The sequence below is a fragment of the Bos taurus genome, chromosome 11 (genome assembly GCF_002263795.3).
Source record: "Bos taurus isolate L1 Dominette 01449 registration number 42190680 breed Hereford chromosome 11, ARS-UCD2.0, whole genome shotgun sequence".
Lineage (NCBI taxonomy): Eukaryota > Metazoa > Chordata > Mammalia > Artiodactyla > Bovidae > Bos > Bos taurus.
The window spans coordinates 46,207,602-46,227,189 of record NC_037338.1 but is presented as its reverse complement, the minus strand read 5'-3'; the positions used below and the strand labels follow the sequence as shown (position 1 = coordinate 46,227,189).

The 19,588-nt window shown below is 45.1% G+C and overlaps 1 protein-coding gene across 1 annotated transcript in view; it reads right to left on the bottom strand.

Annotated features, from left to right (window-relative positions):
• Positions 1-17,901, bottom strand: part of TTL (tubulin tyrosine ligase) — a 33,357-nt gene extending 15,456 nt beyond the window's left edge. Inside the window, exons 1-3 of the mRNA NM_001113233.1 lie at positions 17,745-17,901; positions 13,671-13,749; positions 6,312-6,544 (exon numbers count right to left, since the gene is read on the bottom strand). Of these exons, the coding sequence (NP_001106704.1) occupies positions 6,312-6,544; positions 13,671-13,749; positions 17,745-17,901 (469 nt within the window). The remainder of the gene's footprint in view (positions 1-6,311; positions 6,545-13,670; positions 13,750-17,744) is intronic.
• Between the last annotated feature and the right edge of the window lie 1,687 nt (positions 17,902-19,588).

The following is a 19,588-nucleotide window of genomic DNA, read 5'->3' as shown; positions in this document are numbered from 1 at the left end:
AGTGAAGTCAGTCAGACAGAAAAAGACAAATATCATAGGATACCACTAATATGTGAAATTAAAAAAAAAAGGTACAAATGAACTTATTTGCAAAACAGAAATAGAGTCACAGATGTAGAAAACAATCTTATGGTTACCAGGGGTGAAAGGGGAGGGGGATAAACTGGGAGATTGGGATTTACCTGTACATACTCCTACATATTGGAAGAAGCACAAGCTGGAATGAAGACTGCCGGGAGAAATATCAATAACCTCAGATATGCAGATGACACCACCCTTATGGCAGAAAGTGAAGAGGAACTAAAGAGCCTCTAGATGAAAGTGAAAGAGGAGAGTGAAAAAGTTGGCTTAAAGCTAAACATTCAGAAAACTAAGATCATGGCATCTGGTCCATTCTAAAGGAGATCAGTCCTGGGTGTTCATTGGAAGGACTGATGCTAAAGCTGAAACTCCAATACTTTGGCCACCTCATGCGAAGAGTTGACTCATTGGAAAAGACCCTGATGCTGGGAGGGATTGGGGGCAGGAGAAGGGGATGACAGAGGATGAGATGGCTGGATGGCATCACCGACTCAATGCATATGAGTTTGAGTAAACTCCGGGAGTTGGTGATGAACAGGGAGGCCTGGTGTGCTGCGATTCATGGGGTCGCAAAGAGTTGGACATGACTGAGCGACTGAACTGAACTGAACTCCTACATATAAAACAGATACTAAGGACTTACTGTATAGCACAGGGAACTCTACTCAATACTTGATAATAACCTATATGGGAAAACAATCTAAAAAGAGTGGATATATGTTTATGTATAACCGACTCACTTTGCTGTACACCTGAAACTAACACATTGTAAATCAACTATACTCCAATAAAAAGTGTCCCTCAACATTAAATAAATGATGCAATATTTTAAAAGAGCTTTGAGATATTTTACATACTATAAAATTCACCCTTTTAAAGTGTAAAATCTCTCACTGTTTCCATTATTTCCCCATCTATTTGCCATGAAGTGATGGGGCCAGGTGCCATGATCTTTAGTATATTCGAGAGGTTTGCAACCATTACTACAATCTAATTTTAGAATGTTTTCATCACCTCCCTACAAACTTCATACCCACTAAGCACTTATACCCATTCCTTCCTCACCCAAGCCTCTGATGACCACTAACCTACTATCTATCTCCATAGGTTTGCTGAATCTAGAGACTTCATATAAATGGAAATAAATAGTAAGGGGTCTTTTTTGGTCTAGCTTCTTTCATTAACATAGTTTTTTTCAAGCTTCATCCATATTGCAGCATGTGTCAATATGCCTTTCCACCTTTCTATGACTAAATATTCCACTGTGTGGATGGCTACATCACATTTTTTTCAATTGATCAATCAATGGACATTTGGGTTGTATCCACTGTTGTTTGGCTTTTTAAAAAACTTCTATTTTATATTGAAGTATAGTTGATTTTCAATGTTATGTTAGTTTCAGGGGTATAGCAGAGTTGATTCGGTTATACATATACATATATCTTTGGGTCTTATAAAGGTGCTATGGAGATTTTATCATAGTTTTTGTTTTCAAAAACTTTTGAAAAATGTTTCCATCTCTTTTGGAAATTAGCATCATTAGCCTTCTTTCTGACTAGACTGTGGGTCCATGAGCGCAAGAGAACCATGTCTGTCTCATTTATCTCTATCTCCAAATGTTCATTATTTCTCTTATTCACCCATCCATCTATACATTCATTCATTCACTCAATATATATACTGATCCTCTGTTGATTGTCAGGTGCTATCCTGGTCCAAATAGGAAAAGGAGTTCATCAAGGCTGTATATTGTCACCCTGTTTATTTAACTTCTATGCAGAGTACATCATGAGAAACGCTGGACTGGAAGAAACACAAACTGGAATCAAGATTGCCGGGAGAAATATCAATAACCTCAGATATGCAGATGACACCACCGTTATGGCAGAAAGTGAAGAGGAACTAAAAAGCCTCTTGATGAAAGTGAAAGAGGAGAGTGAAAAAGTTGGCTTAAAGCTCAACATTCAGAAAACGAAGATCATGGCATCCGGTCCCACCACTTCATGGGAAATAGATGGGGAAACAGTGGAAACAGTGTCAGACTTTATTTTGGGGGGCTCCAAAATCACTGCAGATGGTGACTGCAGCCATGAAATTAAAAGACGCTTACTCCTTGGAAGGAAAGTTATGACCAACCTAGATAGCATGTTCAAAAGCAGAGACATTACTTTGCCAACAAAGGTTCGTCTAGTCAAGGCTATGGTTTTTCCTGTGGTCATGTATGGATGTGAGAGTTGGACTGTGAAGAAGGCTGAGCACCGAAGAACTGATGCTTTTGAAGTGTGGTGTTGGAGAAGACTCTTGAGAGTCCCTTGGACTGCAAGGAGATCCAACCAGTCCATTCTGAAGGAGATCAGCCCTGGGATTTCTTTGGAAGGAATGATGCTAAAGCTGAAACTCCAGTACTTTGGCCACCTCATGCGAAGTGTTGACTCACTGGAAAAGACTCTGATGCTGGGAGGGATTGGGGGCAGGAGGAGAAGGGGACGACAGAGGATGAGATGGCTGGATGGCATCACTGACTCGATGGACATGAGTCTGAGTGAACTCCGGGAGTTGGTGATAGACAGGGAGGCCTGGTGTGCTGCGATTCATGGGGTCACAAAGAGTCGGACACGACTGAGCGACTGATCTGATCTGATCCTGGTCCCAGAGACAGTGCTGAGTACAAATATGACATGGTCTGACCCTGCTCTAATAGGATCTCTGTCTACTGTACTGCGTGGAGACTCGGGAGAATGGCCAAGAATAGGAGGACAGGGGGCAATGCTCCAGGTGACGGTGAAGGTGACTCAGATCCAAGATGGGCAGTGGAGACGGTAAACAGTGGCTTGCTCTGAATATAGTGTAAAGTTACGCCAACTACACCCAGAATGCTAGGTACTACATGTTTGTTTAACAAGAATACAATTCATTCATTCAGCTATTCATTTCATTTTGTAATTCTCCAATAAAACAAATCCACACCACTAATCTCCTCAGCTCCTAAAGCAAAATGTCTTCTCTGTTTGGCATTAATTCTCTCTGTACCTCTGTCTGCTGCTGAGCATCACTCTCTGTCTTGTGTTGGGGAGGGTCCAGGGACCACCCAGGTGGGATCACCACCATGACCTGACGTGTCCTTCTGCCCAAGGCCTGCCTCACTCCTCGTTTCATGCCAGTCAAGTCCATGACATAAGGATGTAAGATGTCCTCTTGGTGGCCACCTGACTCCAGTCTCCACCCACAGGAGGAATCTGGAATACTGTAGACGATTATTTCCTCTTCCAATTCCCCCATTTACTATTGGAACAAAGCTAGGGGACAGTTCTGCAGAAGAATTCACAGGAGGGGAGGGAGAGGTAGGTGAGGCACATGAAGATTCTAGGTGATGCCCTTCTGTCTCACAAGTGGTGAAAAAGAAGGTGAGGTCCACTGGACCTGGGATAAAAATAAGTACCAATGTGTCAGGGAGAAGGATGGGGGGGAAGGGACAGCTAGGGAATTTGGGATGGACATGTACACACTGCTGTATTTTAAATGGATAACTAACAAGGACCTACTATACAGCACAGCGAACTCGATTCAATGTTATGTGGCAGCCTGGACAGGAGGGGAGTTTGGGGGAGAATGGATATATGTGTCTGTATGGCTGAGTCCTTTAGTTGTTTATCTAAACTAGAAAATCACAACACTGTTAATCAGCTATACCCCAATACAGAATAAAAAGTTTTTTTAAAAAAGAGATAATTACCAAAATGATGATAATAGGTGTTTTAATTTGTAATAGAGGAATAATAGTATCTGTACACTCTAACTTTCTATAATGAACCCTTATTATTTATAAGATCAGAAATGAGGTTGGAAATAATAATGAAGTTGATTTTGACTCAAAAAAAAAAAAATGAGTACCAATGGCCAGATGGTTTTTCAAGGCAATCAAAGAAGTGTAAGTTCAAAATGGAATGGTTTTTAAGATAGCATATAATAATAGTTATAGAGAGGGACCATGTCTATGTGATCATTACATTGGCTGCTGCTGCTAAGTCGCTTCAGTCGTGTCCGACTCTGTGCCACCCCATAGACGGCAGCCCACCAGGCTCCCCCGTCCCTGGGATTCTCCAGGCAAGAACACTGGAGTGGGTTGCCATTTCCTTCTTCAATGCATGAAAGTGAAAAGTGAAAGTCAAGTCGCTCAGTCGTGCCGGACTCCTAGCGACCCCATGGACTGCAGCCCACCAGGCTCCTCCGTCCATGGGATTTTCCAGGAAAGAGTACTGGAGTGGGGTGCCATTGCCTTCTCTGATTACATTGGCAACTGCCTTACTTTAAGCCTGAGTTATGACATACCTTCTGCCTTTAGTGCATTCACTCACACACATTTATTAAGTGCCTGAGGGGAAGGTACAGAGATGAAGAATACACAAAGTCTGTGTTTACATGAAGCTTGCAGGATTATGGAGGAGATGAAGAGATAAACTAATAAGTAATAGAGTGCTGGAAAAAGTTAGTGCAGGGATGGAAAATTAAAGCAGGGGAAAGGATAGAAAGCAATGGACATAGAGGCTATTTTAGATCAGAAAAGCCTTTCTGACAAGGCACCATCTGAGCTGAGAAACGAAAAACAGCCCATGGAAGCGCGTTCCAGGTACAGAGATGAATTTAAAGGATTTGAGGGACTCTAGGCAGGCTTCCTGGCTACAGTACAGGGAGCAAGGCCAAGGATAGGGGGTGAGATCAGAGATACGGGCAAATATCAAGTGGTGTCGACTTCCAGCAGGACTTGAGTTTATTCTAGTTGCCTCGGGGAGGCAGCTGGTACATCTTGAGTGGGGAGTAATATGATCATGTTTCCATTTTTAAAACATCACTGGGCCCGAAAGCAGGAGAACTGCTATGAAAAGGCATTGTAATTACCCAGGTTAGAGAGAACAGGAGCTTTGATGTCCAGTGAGAACAGTGGAAATGGCAAGAAAAGTTCTATTGGAGACTTTATTTTAAAGGTAGAGTGAACAAGACTTGCTGATGTGTTAGAGACTGACTGTAAAGCAAAGAGCAGGCAAGAAGGACTCCCAGGTTTGGGGTTCAGAGGCCGGGTGAAAAGTGGGATCATGTACTCCATGAGCAGGCAGAAAGAGGAGCAAGCTGGGGTGGGTATAGTTCGGAAGGAAACGAAAGGTTCTACATCAGACATATTAAGTTGAAAATGCTTACCATTGGGTTTGGGCTTAAAGAGAAAGCCCTCAGCTAGAGACACTTTTGCTTATTTTATTTTACTTTACTTTAGTATACAGTAAGTCCCCTACATACAAACCTTCAAGTTGCAAACTTTCAAAGATGAGAACGTGCGTTTGTATGTCAAAATCATGCAAGGCAGTTCACGTGTCTGGAGTACAATGTCACAGGCTGCGTCCCCTACAGGTGGCTCTGCAGCTTGTCCTTCGTCTCCTACTGCTGATGACCCTTCAGCTGTACCATCTCCCACCTCCTCTCCCTCCTCCATCAGTAACTCTTCTTGCCTGTTCACTCGATGCCAGCCCCTGGTGCCAGCTCTTGCACTATACTACTGTACTTTTCGAGGTACTGTACTGTGAGATGAAAAGTGTTTATTTTTTTTTATGTCTTATTTGTGTGGAAAGTATTATAAATCTATTACAGTACAGTACTATATGGCTGATTGTGTTAGTTGGGTACCTATGGGAAGATCCCCTGGAGAAAGGAATGGCTATTCACTCCAGTATTCTTGCCTGGAGAGTCCCATGGACAGAGGAGCCTTTCCATGGGGCTGCCGATAGTTGGACACGATTGAGTGACTAAGCACACACACAAACAAATTGGGCTTATGAATGTGCTCTCAGAATGGAACTAATTCGAACATGGAGGATTTACTGTAAGTGATTTGGAGATACACATTTCTAGGTCATCAGAACCTAGATATTTTAAATTGTGTAACTAGATGTGGTCTCTATCCTTGAGGATTCAGATTAGAATAGTCACAAACAAATTGGGCTTATGAATGTGCTCTCAGAATGGAACTAATTCGAACATGGAGGATTTACTGTAAGTGATTTGGAGATACACATTTCTAGGTCATCAGAACCTAGATATTTTAAATTGTGTAACTAGATGTGGTCTCTATCCTTGAGGATTCAGATTAGAATAGTCACTCACCTAAAGACATCAGTTGAATCTAACAAAGCATATCAAGCACCCCCGCAGGGAAAGGAGAAGGGGCAGTGATGCCAACTCACCTTTGGCTCCGGCTGATGACTTTGCAATCCAAACGTTGCCCTCTCCCTCCTCTTTCTTTCTGTTATATGAAGCCAGGAAAAATTCTCTCTCGTCTGTCCTTGAACTATGGAGTGGTGGATGGATTCCATTCTGAGCTGGAGCAACTGGGGTCTTGAGGTTGGTTGGGTAAATCACGTAGGACTCGGGGAACCATGTGCAGGACTCAGCCAGTTCTGGGCTGGTTTTGATGAGCCTGGCAGACGATAGAAGGTCAGTCTCTCTTCTGAGGACAGTCTCTCCCTCTATTCAGAAAAGCCAGTGCTTCGCCCACAGCTCTCCAAGGAGGCATGGCCAGGGCCCGGAGCTGGTCTCCTTATCCCACACCTCACTCTTGGCCTCACTGGGCAGACCTCCAATGGACCACAGAGCAGCACACAGCTGTTACACACGACCTTACAAGCACACTCCATGGAATTCCAAAGGGGCTTAATGTCCAGAACTTTAACTCCTCTTAAAATGCATCACCAAGGAAACTTAATTTGCAGTGATCCCAAAACAACATATTTCCAACAAATATGCCATAGCCAAGCTAGACCCGAACTAACAAAACCAAGTGGAGAACTGAGGAAACTATCTGGATTACTAGCAAAATACTACCTTGCCCCAACTCTGGAGAGAAAAGCTTAATACTTTGGAATTTAATTTAAAAAAGTATTAAAATACTTTTAGCTCAGCCTGGTTTCAGTGGCAGAGTAGGAATCTTTTTTTGGTGGGGGGAGGGGCAGCCCCATATAGCTTGCAGGATCTTAGTTCCCAGACCAGGGGATCGACCTGTGTCACTTGACTGCCAGGGAATTCCTAGGAAGAGTCTTTCTAATGAAACACAGGACTCTGGTGGTCATAACTAAACACATCTCCTGCCTCCCAAATAACATAACAAGGGGGATATAATGTCAGGCACTTAATAAACACAAGGGCTTCCCTCGGCATCTCCTTCCCAGTGAGATCCCTAAGGGGAGGCTCCAGCATCACCTTTCATGGATGAGGTACTGGGTCACAGAGAAGTGAATTTCCCAATATCATAAAGGTAGAGAGGAACAGGCAGGATGCAAGCCCTGAATTGTTGCCAAGTCCTAACTCTAAAACCATCCTTGGTCCCCAGGAATCAGAGGAGGGAAGAACCTACCCAAAGACACTCACAAGTGTCCCCTGAGCTGCACTTCCTGGTCTCTCTAAAATAGAAATGCCAGAGCCTGGTCTGTAATCAGCAAAACTCAGCTGGTGAGCCAACAGCAGAAATAATGAAAAGAAACTATAATTTGAGATTTTTAAATAAAGCTCTTCTCTGGTAGCTCAGTAAGGAATCCACCTGCAATGCAGGAGACCCCGGTTCAATTCCTGGGTCAGGAAGATCCGCTGGAGAAGGGACAGGCTACCCATTCCAGTATTCTTGGGCTTCCCTTGTGGCTCAGCTGGTAAAGCATCTGCCTGCAATGTGGGAGATTTGGGTTCGATCCCTAGGTTGGGAAAATCCCCTGGAGAAAGGGAAAGGCTACCCACTCCAGTATTCTGGCCTGGAAAATTGCATGGACTATAGGGGTCACAAAGAACGACTGAGTGACTTTCACTTTCACTTTCTTTTTAAGTCAGAGGCAATGGAATTTAAAGAACTCAAAACAAACAAACAAACAAACAAAACCCACCATACATCTCTACTCACAGACCATTTGGCTCTATCTGCACTGTCCAATATGGTGGCCATGAGCCACATGGAACTTTCAAGTGCTTCGCAGCACTTGAAAAGTGGCCAATGCAACTCAGGAACTGAATTTCCAATTGTGTCTAGTTTTAATTTAAAAGTTGAAGCATAGTAAGATATGTTTCCATGAAGCACAACAGTACTGCTCTGGCAAGATGATGTTCCCCTTTGATCACTGGATGACCTAAGACGCTGTTGTTGGAGGGTGGCCTGTGTGTCGGGGGCACATGCTGCTTCTGGTATTAAACATAAAAGCATCACTGTTCTACTTGTGGACAATAGATGGATTCATGTGAATTGTTTTCCAGGCACTGATGAAACATTATAACATGCTTATTATGCTCATAGCACAAGTTATAGTAGTAGCCTTGTTGCTGTTGTTTACTCAGTAAGTTGTGTCCAACTCTTTATGACCCCATGGACTGTGGCCCTCCAGGTTCCTCTGTCCATGAAATTTCCCAGGCAAGAATACTGAAGTGGGTTGCCATTTCCTTCTTCAGGGGATTTTCCCGAACCAGGGAGTGAACCTGTATTTTCTGTAGGTGATTCTTTGCCACTAAGCCACCTGGGAAGCCCTAGTAATAGCTAGGTAATCATAATTGGTAAACAAGCATAATTGTTTTTTTAATTAAAAAAAAATGTGTACAGACAGGTTCTTCAATTTAAAACAAAGGTATACTACTGATATAAAATTGAGTGGAGATGCAGAAGCTAGAGCCATAACCACACAATAAAGGAAAAATAAGCACTAGAAGACATTCAAATGTGTGTCACAAATTTCACCATGGACGGCAATTAAAATCTGCTGTGTTTAGGAGAAGGCAATGGCAACCCACTCCAGTACTCTTGCCTGGAAAATCCCATGGATGGAGGAGCCTGGTGGGCTGCAGTCCATGGGGTCGCTAAGAGTCCGACACGGCTGAGCGACTTCACTGTCACTTTTCACTTTCATGCATCGGAGAAGGAAATGGCAACCCACTCCAGTATTCTTGCCTGGAGAATCCCAGGGACGGCGGAGCCTGGTGGGCTGCCGTCTATGGGGTTGCACAGAGTCGGACATGACTGAAGCAACTTAGCAGCAGCAGCAGTGGAAGGAAAAATGAAGTTTGTTGTATAAAGGGGACATTTTCAAGAAACATAAGGAATTCGATAAGTGTTTACCTTTCAACAGTCAAAAAACAAACAATGAAATTAGTGGCTAAAATCAGAATTAAAAATTCAACAGAAAAAAAACTTTGAACATTTTTAATACGATCTGAGTTTGTAATTTTGTTCAGCTATGAAATGGCTTGGATTCTTACACAAAAAAAACAGTGTCATTTTAGATGGAAATGTAGTAAAAGAATTTTGAGGAAAGCCTAAAAAAATATTTTACAAAAAGTGAATGGTCTTTAGTTAAGCCATCAATAACTGCCCAGAGAGTACAAAGCATTTCTAACAATATCAAAGATTGAATCAAAATTTGAAAATTTTGAAATATTTTTCCTTAGCTTTAGATGAGTTGGGTGCTAGAAGCTGCCCAATTAATAATTTGTATGTTTTGCCTCAAGATTTCCAAATATATGAAAAAATATTGTCAAATTGCAGCCTAAAATAGAAACTCATGGTAAAGATATTTTCTAATCTTTTATATTTGTCAGATGAATTTCATCTATATGTGAAAAAATAGTTTCTATCATAACAGACATTACTTCAGCTAACCTGCGTTAAAGTCTGGATTTACTGGGATTTAATAGACTGATGTTTGCTTGGTTTTTTTGTTTTTGTTTTTTTTTGCTTTATTGCTACATTCTATTGCATGATACATATCGACACATACTAAAAACATTTGTACTCAGTATGGATAAATTGTTAAAATGGTTCAGTACATACTTGCAAATGATACAATGAAGAATGGAAGAAACACAAGATGATGAGTGTAATGATACTATGTTCTTTACCAATGCCCCTGAGTGAGAGATAGGCGAATTTTACCAGGATTCTTGTACTGTTAACTCCAATTCACATTTTCTTAAGAGGAATGCTTACCAAATCATTCTTTTCAATTATTATTTCACTCAATAATCAAAGATAAAAAATGGCCTTGTGATTTATACTTTTTCACCTATATCCATGCTGCATGTGTCTTTCTTCTTTTTTTTTCCCCCACACCCCAAGGCATGCAGGATCCTAATTCCCAACCAGGGATCGAACCTGTGCCCCCTTGCAGTGGAAGAGCAGAGTCTTAACCACTACACCTCCTGGGAAGTACACCAATGAAAATTTAACGTTTGAGTTTAGATGTACTATAAATATAAAATACACACCAGATTCTGAAGACTTGAATACAAAAATAATATATCTCATTAGTTGTTTTTTATATTAATTACATGTCAAACTGACATTTTAGAATTATTTGGTTAAATAAAATATATTACTAAAATAAATTGTACAATGTCTTTGTACTCATTTAAAAAAATAACTAGTTTGGGGGGCTGTCTGGGCCTTCATTACTGCGCGGGCTTTTCCCTAGTTGTGGTGAGTGGAGGCTACTCTCTAGTGGTGGAGCGCAGGCTTCTCGTTGTGGTGGCTTCTCTTGTTGCAGGGCAAGGGCTATAGGGCCTGTGGGCTCAGTAGTTGTGGCCCCCACGCTCTAGAGCACAGGCTCAGTACTTGCGGTACATGGGCTTAATTGTTCTGAGGCCCATGGGATCTTGCATCAGGAACGGAAACCGAGTCTCCTGCACTGGCAGGCAGATTCTTTACCACTGAGCCACCAGGGAAGCCATCTTTGTACTCATTTTAATGGGGCTACTAGGCAATTTAAATGATACATGCAGCTAGCACTCTATTTACTTTATTTTGAATCTGCTAGCAACGCAGGGAACCTGGGTTCAACCCCTGGGTCAGAAAGAACCCCTGGAGAAGGGCATGGCAATCCACTCTAGTATCCTGCCTGGAAAATCCCATGGAGAGGACCCTGGTGGGCTACAGTCCATGGAGTCGCAAAGAGTTGGACACGACTGAGCAACTAACACTTTTACTTTCACTTTGGGACAAAGGGAATGACCGCAGTCCTTCACAGGACGCCTGAGAGAATGAAGGAAGTTTAGAGGATGACGATAACCCCCAGCCCGAGTAAGTCAGGTTGCCACGTATAGCATGCCGTAACAGACCACGTCACATGCCATGGGGAGGCAAAAAGCGGGCATGATCCCCGACATCCCCACAGATGGGAGATGGGGATTCTGAGTGGCACTGTCCAAGGCCACAGAGATCCAGACACTTACTCAGATCTACTCATGCCTCTAGTTCTGAACTCTCTCCATCTTATCTTAGCTACCAAGTATGCAAACATAGAGAACATTACTTTTCACAGTATCCTCTGTTTTTTTTTTTAAAAAATCCTACCTTTATCTTTAGGAAAAAAATCATAGAATGAACAAGCATTTTATCAAAATTTCTAAATGAATAACCTCAATAAACAATCCCACTTCTACTCCTAGCTCTTGTGAAACAAACTTCTGAGTTCTAAATATGTAAATAAGGGGACATCTCTGGTGGTCCAGTGGTTAAGAATCCACCTTGCAATGCAGGGGACGTGGGTTTGATCCCTGGTCAGGGAACTAAGATTCCAAAGGCTGTGGAATAGCTAAGCCCGTGCACCATAACTAGAGAATCCATGCGCTACAACTAAAGATCTTGAATGATGCAACAAAGATTCCATGTCACAACTAAGATCCAATGTAGTCAAGTAAATAAATGTTAAAAAACAAATAAATATGAATATATGTAAAAAGAAGACTTTATGAAGCTTTGTTCTTTAGAAGTAGCTGACAAATCATGAAAATCCATCACAGGGAGAGGATGATACGTAAGTTACTGAGGGGCAGTGAGTCTGAGCCAAAAGGTGGAAATATTCCTATCAACACAAGTTAGTAAATATCTAGAGCCTGCAAAGCAGTATGACTGGGGAAAAGAGTATTTTCATTGAGTTACGCCTTTTAGTGTTGTCTTATGTAAGTGATGTGTTTGGCTACATACGCATTCACACTAGTCACTGTAGAGGGAATTCTGGAGACCTGGTTTTAGGGGCCCCACCCCTCTTTCATTTATACAGTATGGACTCTGACCCTCGAATGAGTCCAAGACTTGACATAAATTAATTCAACTAATCCTTACAACAACCCTGAGGTAGTTGCTATTATTACCCTCATTTTCCAGAAAAGGAAACTAAGGCATAGGGTCAAATGCTCAGTGTGTGCCACTGTTACAGACATTACGTACATTACAACCTCTTTGTGAAGGATGCACTGAGGCCTAGAGGGGTTAGAAACTTTGCCTAAGCTGTTAAGAAGAGTTGAAATTAAAACCCAAGCTGCTGATCCTAGATCTTAATCACTGACTCAGGCTGCTCCCTTCCACCTTATGATACCACTCTTCTTTTTTTGTTTTGTTCTGTCACACAGCAAGGCATATGAGATCTTAGTTCCCTGACCAGGGATGGAACTCATGCTCCCTGCATTGAGGAGGAAATGGCAACCCATTCCAGTATTCTTGCCTGGAGATTCCCATGGACAGAGGAGCCTGGCGGGCTACAGTACATAGGTCACAAAGAGTCGGACACTGGACTGACTTAATCACTTTGAGTCTTAACCACTGGACCATCAAGGAAGTCCCATGATGCTGTTCTTTTGGCAGCAAGCCATGAGCGAACTGCTCAGAGATGGGCAGTGTGGTAGATACCAGTATATTCTCCCCAGGTGTCCCTTCTGAGGGGCCCCTGGCTGCTGAGAGTTGACTGCTATAAGCATATGTGAACCCCTTCTCTAGGGACCAGCTGCTGCCTAGAAATGCTGGGAAGGTGCGTCCTCCCATAGCCCATGGTTGACCAACATCAGAGTCTAGACTATCAAGGGGCAGTTTGCTCCCAATTTCCATGGAATCAGGCTGAGCTGAGATTTCAGCTGAAACCACCTCTTTGCTTGGCTGCTTCCCGGGCTTCCCTGGTTCTCAGTGAGTTTCTCCTGCGAGCCCGCTCCTCATTAATCACTGCCATGAGAAGCCCTGTCTCAGACTCTGCTTCAAGGGATCCTCACCTAAGAGTTATTACTGTTGTTGAGTCGCTAAGTCCTGTCTGACTCTTTGCGACCCCATGGACTATAGCCCGTCAGGCTCCTCTGTCCATGGGATTCTCATACTGGAGTGGTTGCCATTCCTGGGGAATAGTCCCGACCCAGGGATTGAACCTGTGGATTAGCAGACAGATTTTTTACCACTGAGCCACCAGGGAAGCTCCTCATGTAAGAGACAGACAGGCTTTACCAGACACAAACAGCAAAGTTTGGATAACAATCAAAACTAATATTTGGGGACTTCCCTGGCAGTCCAGTGGTTAAGACTCCTAGTTTCCAATGCAGGAGGCACAGGTTTGATCCCTGGTCAGGGAACTAAGATTCCAGCAATGTGGCAACACACACACACACACACACACACACACACCAAAACTGATCTTTGATTGCTTTCTAAATGAAAGTATTTTCACTCTTAAAAGACAATTCCACATTCTGCTTAAGTGCTTCAGGATGAAAGCTCACATTTAGGTGACAATGGAAAACACTGGGTCTTAAAGAACACTTACTTCACTAAAGATGCTTTGCGACACAGTTTGTCGGCCCCTCTGTAGTAATTCACCAACTGCATCAGCCCAGGCTCATGACCTGTGAAGCAGAGAGGAGGTTCAGAAAGGAAACAGACCGTTTCTCCAACGGAAAACAATGTCAGCACCCGCATACAGGACAGAGAGCAGCGTGTCATGCCTAGCTCGTCTTTCCCCCGTTATCAGACTGGGTGTTGGAAAGACAGCGATTCTGTTGCCCTGCGCCTCAATGCCCCTTTGCTCGGTTTTCGGCTGGCAATTCTCCCCCTCCCCAGAGTGGAGAATATACCAGTATCATAGGTCTGCCAAGGACCACTGCTGCCTTTGTTCCTAGGGTGGATGAGTATTTTCTATTTTGCCTCTCCTGGATTCCCACTGTACCCCACTCGTGGCTTAACACATGGATTTAATAATCTCTATACAGTAAAGACTCAAATGGTCAGACTTCTGATGTTGCTACCCTTGCTCTCGACAGCCATCGAGGAAGGCAGTAGAGCTAAGGTCCTGCTATTCGCAAGCATGCCTACCTCTGCAAGCTTCTAGGAGAACCACTAGCTAGCTTAGGGGGGACGGTGGAGAGGTCGTGTCTATAAATTCAGAAGACCTGAGAATATTCTTCTGTGCATACTCCCACAGGGAAACTCATTTCAGTAGGTTGCACTGCATGTCCCCTCCTCTATAAAACTAAAGCAGAAGGATACAAATAAAAACAAAAGCCTCAATTAAAAATTTTTTTATTGAAGTAGTTGATTTACAATATTGTGTTAGTTTCAGATGTACAGCAGTGATTCAGTTATATATATCTCTATATATATTTCAGATTCTTTTCCACTATAAGTATTTAATAATCATACCCATTATAAGATATTGAATATAATTCCCTGTGCTATACAATAAATTCTTCTTTTTCATCTATTTTATAAATAGTAGTGTGGATTGGTTAATCTCATAGGCCTAATTTTTCCCTTCCCCTCCTTCCCCTTTGGTAACCATAAGTTTCTTTTCTATGTCTGTGAGTCAGTTTCTGTTTTGTAAATAAATTTATTTGTACTATTTTTTTAGATTCCACATATAGGTGATACATATTTGTCTTTCTCTGTGTGACTTATTTCACGCAATATGATAATCTCTACAAAAGCCTCAATGTATATTTAACATCCTAACAAAATGCACTGAGTTTTCAGCCACACAAAAGTAGAATGAAACAAAGGGAGTTTGAATTGAAGATGCCAGATGCAAGAATAATTCATCTGATGACAGCATATAATCAAATAAGTTTCAGGCACTAACTAGCTCTTATTATCTCCCTAAGACAGGTGGACTGGTTCACACCTAAACTGCCCACCTTCTCATCTCCATGGCACCAGCATTCTTGGGCCTTTATCCGGCTGGGCCATCTCCTTGGGTTTCGCACTGTGTACAAAAGATAAATACCCCTAACACTGAAGTCATATAATGACCTGGCTGTGGGATGCTGTTTTGCTTTTTTTTTTTTGGCTTGCTTTTAAGAAGCTAACCTTTAAAAAAATTTTTTTATTGAAGTATAAGGGTTTGTTTTATTTTTTGGCTGACACTTTTTTAGAATTTCTTTTTTTAATTTTTATTTTATATTGGACTAGAGTTGAATTGGGGCTTCCCTGGTGGCTCAGTGGTAAAGAATCCACCTACAATGCAGGAGTTGCAGGTTCAATCCCTTGGTAGGGATGATCCCCTAGAGGAGGGCATTGCAGCCCAGTCCAGTATTCTTGCCTGGAGAATCTCATGGACAGAGGAGCCTGGGTGGGCTACAGTCCATAGGGTTGCAAAGAGCTGGACATAACTGAAGAGACTTAGCGCGCGTGCACACAGTTGTTATTTCCGGTTATACAGCGAAGTGATTCAGTTATACATATATAGAATAGTTTGCACCTGCTAATATCAAATTCCCAATCAGGATACTTGGGAGTTAAAGTTATACAAGTTTCTGATGTATCATGGGAACTCCATCGAAGGACTGATTCCAACCCCCAGAAATCTTGGAATAAGAGAATGTGCCCAGAGATTGCCTTTTATCTCCCCAGGAAGCCCTCAGCTTTCTCATAAAAACCAAATGTTTACTGAGCAACTGCTGACTTCACGGTATCAGTGTAGGTTTTGGACCTTTTAGAATTCTGCTTCAACAGCCTAGTGCTGAGCCCCACAGCAGTGCTGATGGCCCCTGCTTCCACCACCGCTGAGCCACTGTTATCGGTTGCTTTTTTCTAATTTATTTATTTTTTATTGAAGGATTGTTGTCAGTTTTTAATTTTAGGATTCCGATTTCATCAGCTAGACACCATCCAGTCCAAAGAAGAAAGTCTGTCAGGCAGGGAAGCAGAGAGAGTAAGGAGGAAATTAAACATTCTCAACAACAAGCAGGTCTTTTTCTTTCAAGGAAGGCATTCTTCTTGCTGAGGGCTTCCTGGGGAGACAGTTTAACAAAAGGCCATCTCCAGGCACATTCTCTATATTCCAGAATTTCTGGGGGTTGGAATCAGCTCTTCCATGGAGTCCCCATCATACATTAGAAATTTGTGTAAGAATAAAAAGTTGTTCGTGGTCCCATTTTAATGAAATTTCAGTAAGGATAGGGTGAACCCCCTTCATTGCTCAGATCATTACAATTCTACAGGCCCCCACCCAACTGTGCTCTCTCTGTAAGCTCATCAAGGGCTTATTGTTTGGTCGATAAGTTGTGTCTGATTCTTTGCAATCCCATGGATTCTAGGCCGCCAGGCTTCTCTGTCTATGGGATCCTCCAGGCAAGAATGCTGGAGAGGGTTGCCATTTCCTTCTCCAGGGGATCTTCTCCATCTTGGGACTGAACCCATGTCTCCTGCATTGGCAGGTGGATTCTTCACTGCTGAGCCACCAGGGAAGCCCTTAGCAAGGACAAGTCAGTTTCAAATGGCTATTTTCATTCTTTGCCTCTTCCATCTCTCCACCCTCTGACCACACCTATTTCTAAAAAACGGTCTCCTCTACTGGAGGTAGGACAGTGCCCTCTTTGGGACGCCCTCCAAGGCACAGATGACTTTTTCTCATTATCAGTCCTCCCCTTCCATTCTTTGGCAATATGTTGGGGTCCCAAACCCAGGGGAATTTTGGCAGGGCGCACTGGCGACCTCGAGTGAGGCTGCAATTCCCGGATGACTGTGCAGTGAGGAGTGGCCGTGAGACTATGCTCAGGTTAATGAGATGTGAAAGGAAGTGATCCGCACAACTTCTGGATTACGTCATCTAAAAAGGAGCCGCTGGTCCTCTCCTTCCCCAGCCCCTTCCTACAGGCGGATATGGAGATGTGGTGCTGCCTGCAGCAACCATGGGCGCTAAGGGAACTCCCTCGGAGAGAGCAGGGCAGAGAATCCAGTGTCACGAAAAATCTGCATTCAACACGCAACTGTGGAAACGTGTTCTTTGGTGGTCTAAGGAATGGTCCAAAATCAGACACCCTTCCGCCCTTCGCCGGGCTGGGTTCACTAGTTTTGGAATTCAGAGGTCTTTTCCAAATCCCCTGACAGTTTATTTGAGTCTTGGGGAGCTCAATCCTCAGGGCTTTCAACACACGCAAGCACCCCTCCCGAGCCCACACAGGCAGGGCGGAATCCTCGGAGGAGGAAATATGCAAGAGGACTCCAGCCAGACAGCCGTCCCCGGCTCGCGGAGCCTCGCACCCCCCGGCGATCCGCCCAGCCGACCTGCCCGTTTTGGGGGTGTCGGGCCCTGGAGAATCCGGGGAACAACCGTTCTCGGCTCCCCACCCCCGGAGAGACCGACGCCCCCGCGGGGAGGGGGCTGCGGGGACCGGTCATTGTCAGGAGGCAGCTGCCGTCCCGGGGGCCCGCACAGCCACTCCCGCCCCAAATTCGATCGAGGGCACGAGAAGACAAGATAGACTCTGCGCCTGGCCCTCTACGGATGCAGTTTTCGATATGACCGAGGAACGAGAGGAGGGGAAAAGGTTTCCGACCTTAAACAAAAGCTCTCGTCCTACGGGTGGAGGGAAGGAGCAGGAGGGCGCAAAACGGGGACGCTCACCCAGTCTCCCGAAGGGCAGCCGGTTCCTTTCTCCCAGCATCAGGTTGAACCTGGGGTTGTCCCGCCGCAGCCGCTTCCAGTGGCCGGTGGCGAGCAGCAGCCGGGACACCTCGGCGTAGACGCTGCTGTTCTCGTCGCGCACCACGAAGGTGTACATGGCGAAAGGCCGCGCGCCCGGGCCGCCCCGGCAGCCGCCGCAGGGACCAGCCGGTCGGGCGGCGGCTCAACTAGGGACCAGCCCGGGCGCCAGCCGCGCTCCCGCCCCGCTCCGGCCCCGCCCCGCACGCTCCGACCGCGCCCCCACGCCCTCCCCCAGCGACTCCCGGGTTCGGGAGGAATGCCCGAGGTTGAAGGCCTGGGCCTCTGCTGGAGCCGCGAGCGCAGCCGGGACGCCGCGCCCACCCCCGGCGCGGCCCCGCCCATCCTTGGTGCGGCCACTCCCACCACCGGCATGGCCCCGCCTCCGCCCCGTGATTCCGTGCGGCCGGCCCTGCGGCTGGCTGCGCGGTGGAGGATTGTACCCATAGGCTCGCCGGGCACCCTCCTCGGGCCGGCTCCCTGAGCCTGAGGGTGCGGGGGCTGGCTGGAGGAGGGGGAGCGCGGCGGCGGGAGCGGGCCCTGGAGAGGACCGGAAACTGGGGCGGTCCTCCCGAGCCCAGGGTCACTGTCGAGGGGCGGGGACTGGGCGGTGTCGGAGGATCACTTTTCAGGGGGTTTGCTCCAGTAGCTTTCCACCTGCTATTTCAAGGGGACATTTTATGGATTAAAAGCAAGTTCTAAGGCTTCATTCTGTGTCTACGATGCTCTTTTACTCTCCTGCTTAAAGACCGCAGAGAATCAGAAGCATTCCCGTGGCTGCTGGTTTCCTTTGGAGTGAATGCTCCTTTCACCTTCTGAGACCTCCTGGGTGGCGCACAGCCGGGGGTTGGAGGTGACTTTAGATTCCTTAGGTCACTGGCATGGGGCTTCCCTGGTGGCTTAGTGGTAAAGAATCCACCTGCCAATGCAGGAGACACAGGAGACTGGGGCTCAGTTCCTGAGTGGGCAAGATCCTCTGGAGAAGGAAATGGCAACCCACTCCAATAGGCTTGCCTGGGAAATCCCATGGACAGAAGAGCTTGGCGATCTACAGTCTATAGGGTCGCAAAGAGTGGGTCACAATTGAGCGACTAAGGTTGTTGGTCCCCTGCATACAGGCCCTGGGGAGCCCTGAATCTGCTCTGCTCTTACCAGCAATGGGTCACTCGTTTTCCCTTCTTCAGACCGATTTCTCCTTATGAGTGAGGGGAGGGTGGTACTTTGAAGTCCGTTCAGTCCTGATCTCACTCTAAATTCCTTTTAGGAAACAATTTTTGATGCATTTGAGGGAAGGAGAGAGGATTTCTCGCAGACGTTCCTAGACTTCCTTATAAATTACCCACATCAGCCAGGCCCCTCACATCTCTTACTCTTCTTTAGCGAAAGAGCATCCTGGACCTGCTCTCCCAGTGCTCACGGTATTTTCTTAGCATATTAAGAGTGCTCTCCTCCTTCGCATTTTGCCTTTATTCCCAGGGGTGAGTACTTGCCTGTTTTGTGCACAAGCTTCCAGTTGGGCCACTATCTGGAGGCATCACTGGCTGTGAGAAGCGGCTCAGCGGGGAAACGGAGCAGGCCCAGGAGGGCGGGGGTGATTACATTTCCTCACCCGCAAGCCCCACCCCCAGCAGTCCGACATCCCTGAGGAATGAGAGTTGGTAGATAGTCCCCCAGCTTCCTCACCCCTCCAGTGAATGAATCTGAGGGGAGGCATCCTTCTACACTTTAATTCAAGGTCATCGGCAGAAGCATTCCAGTTGTCCACA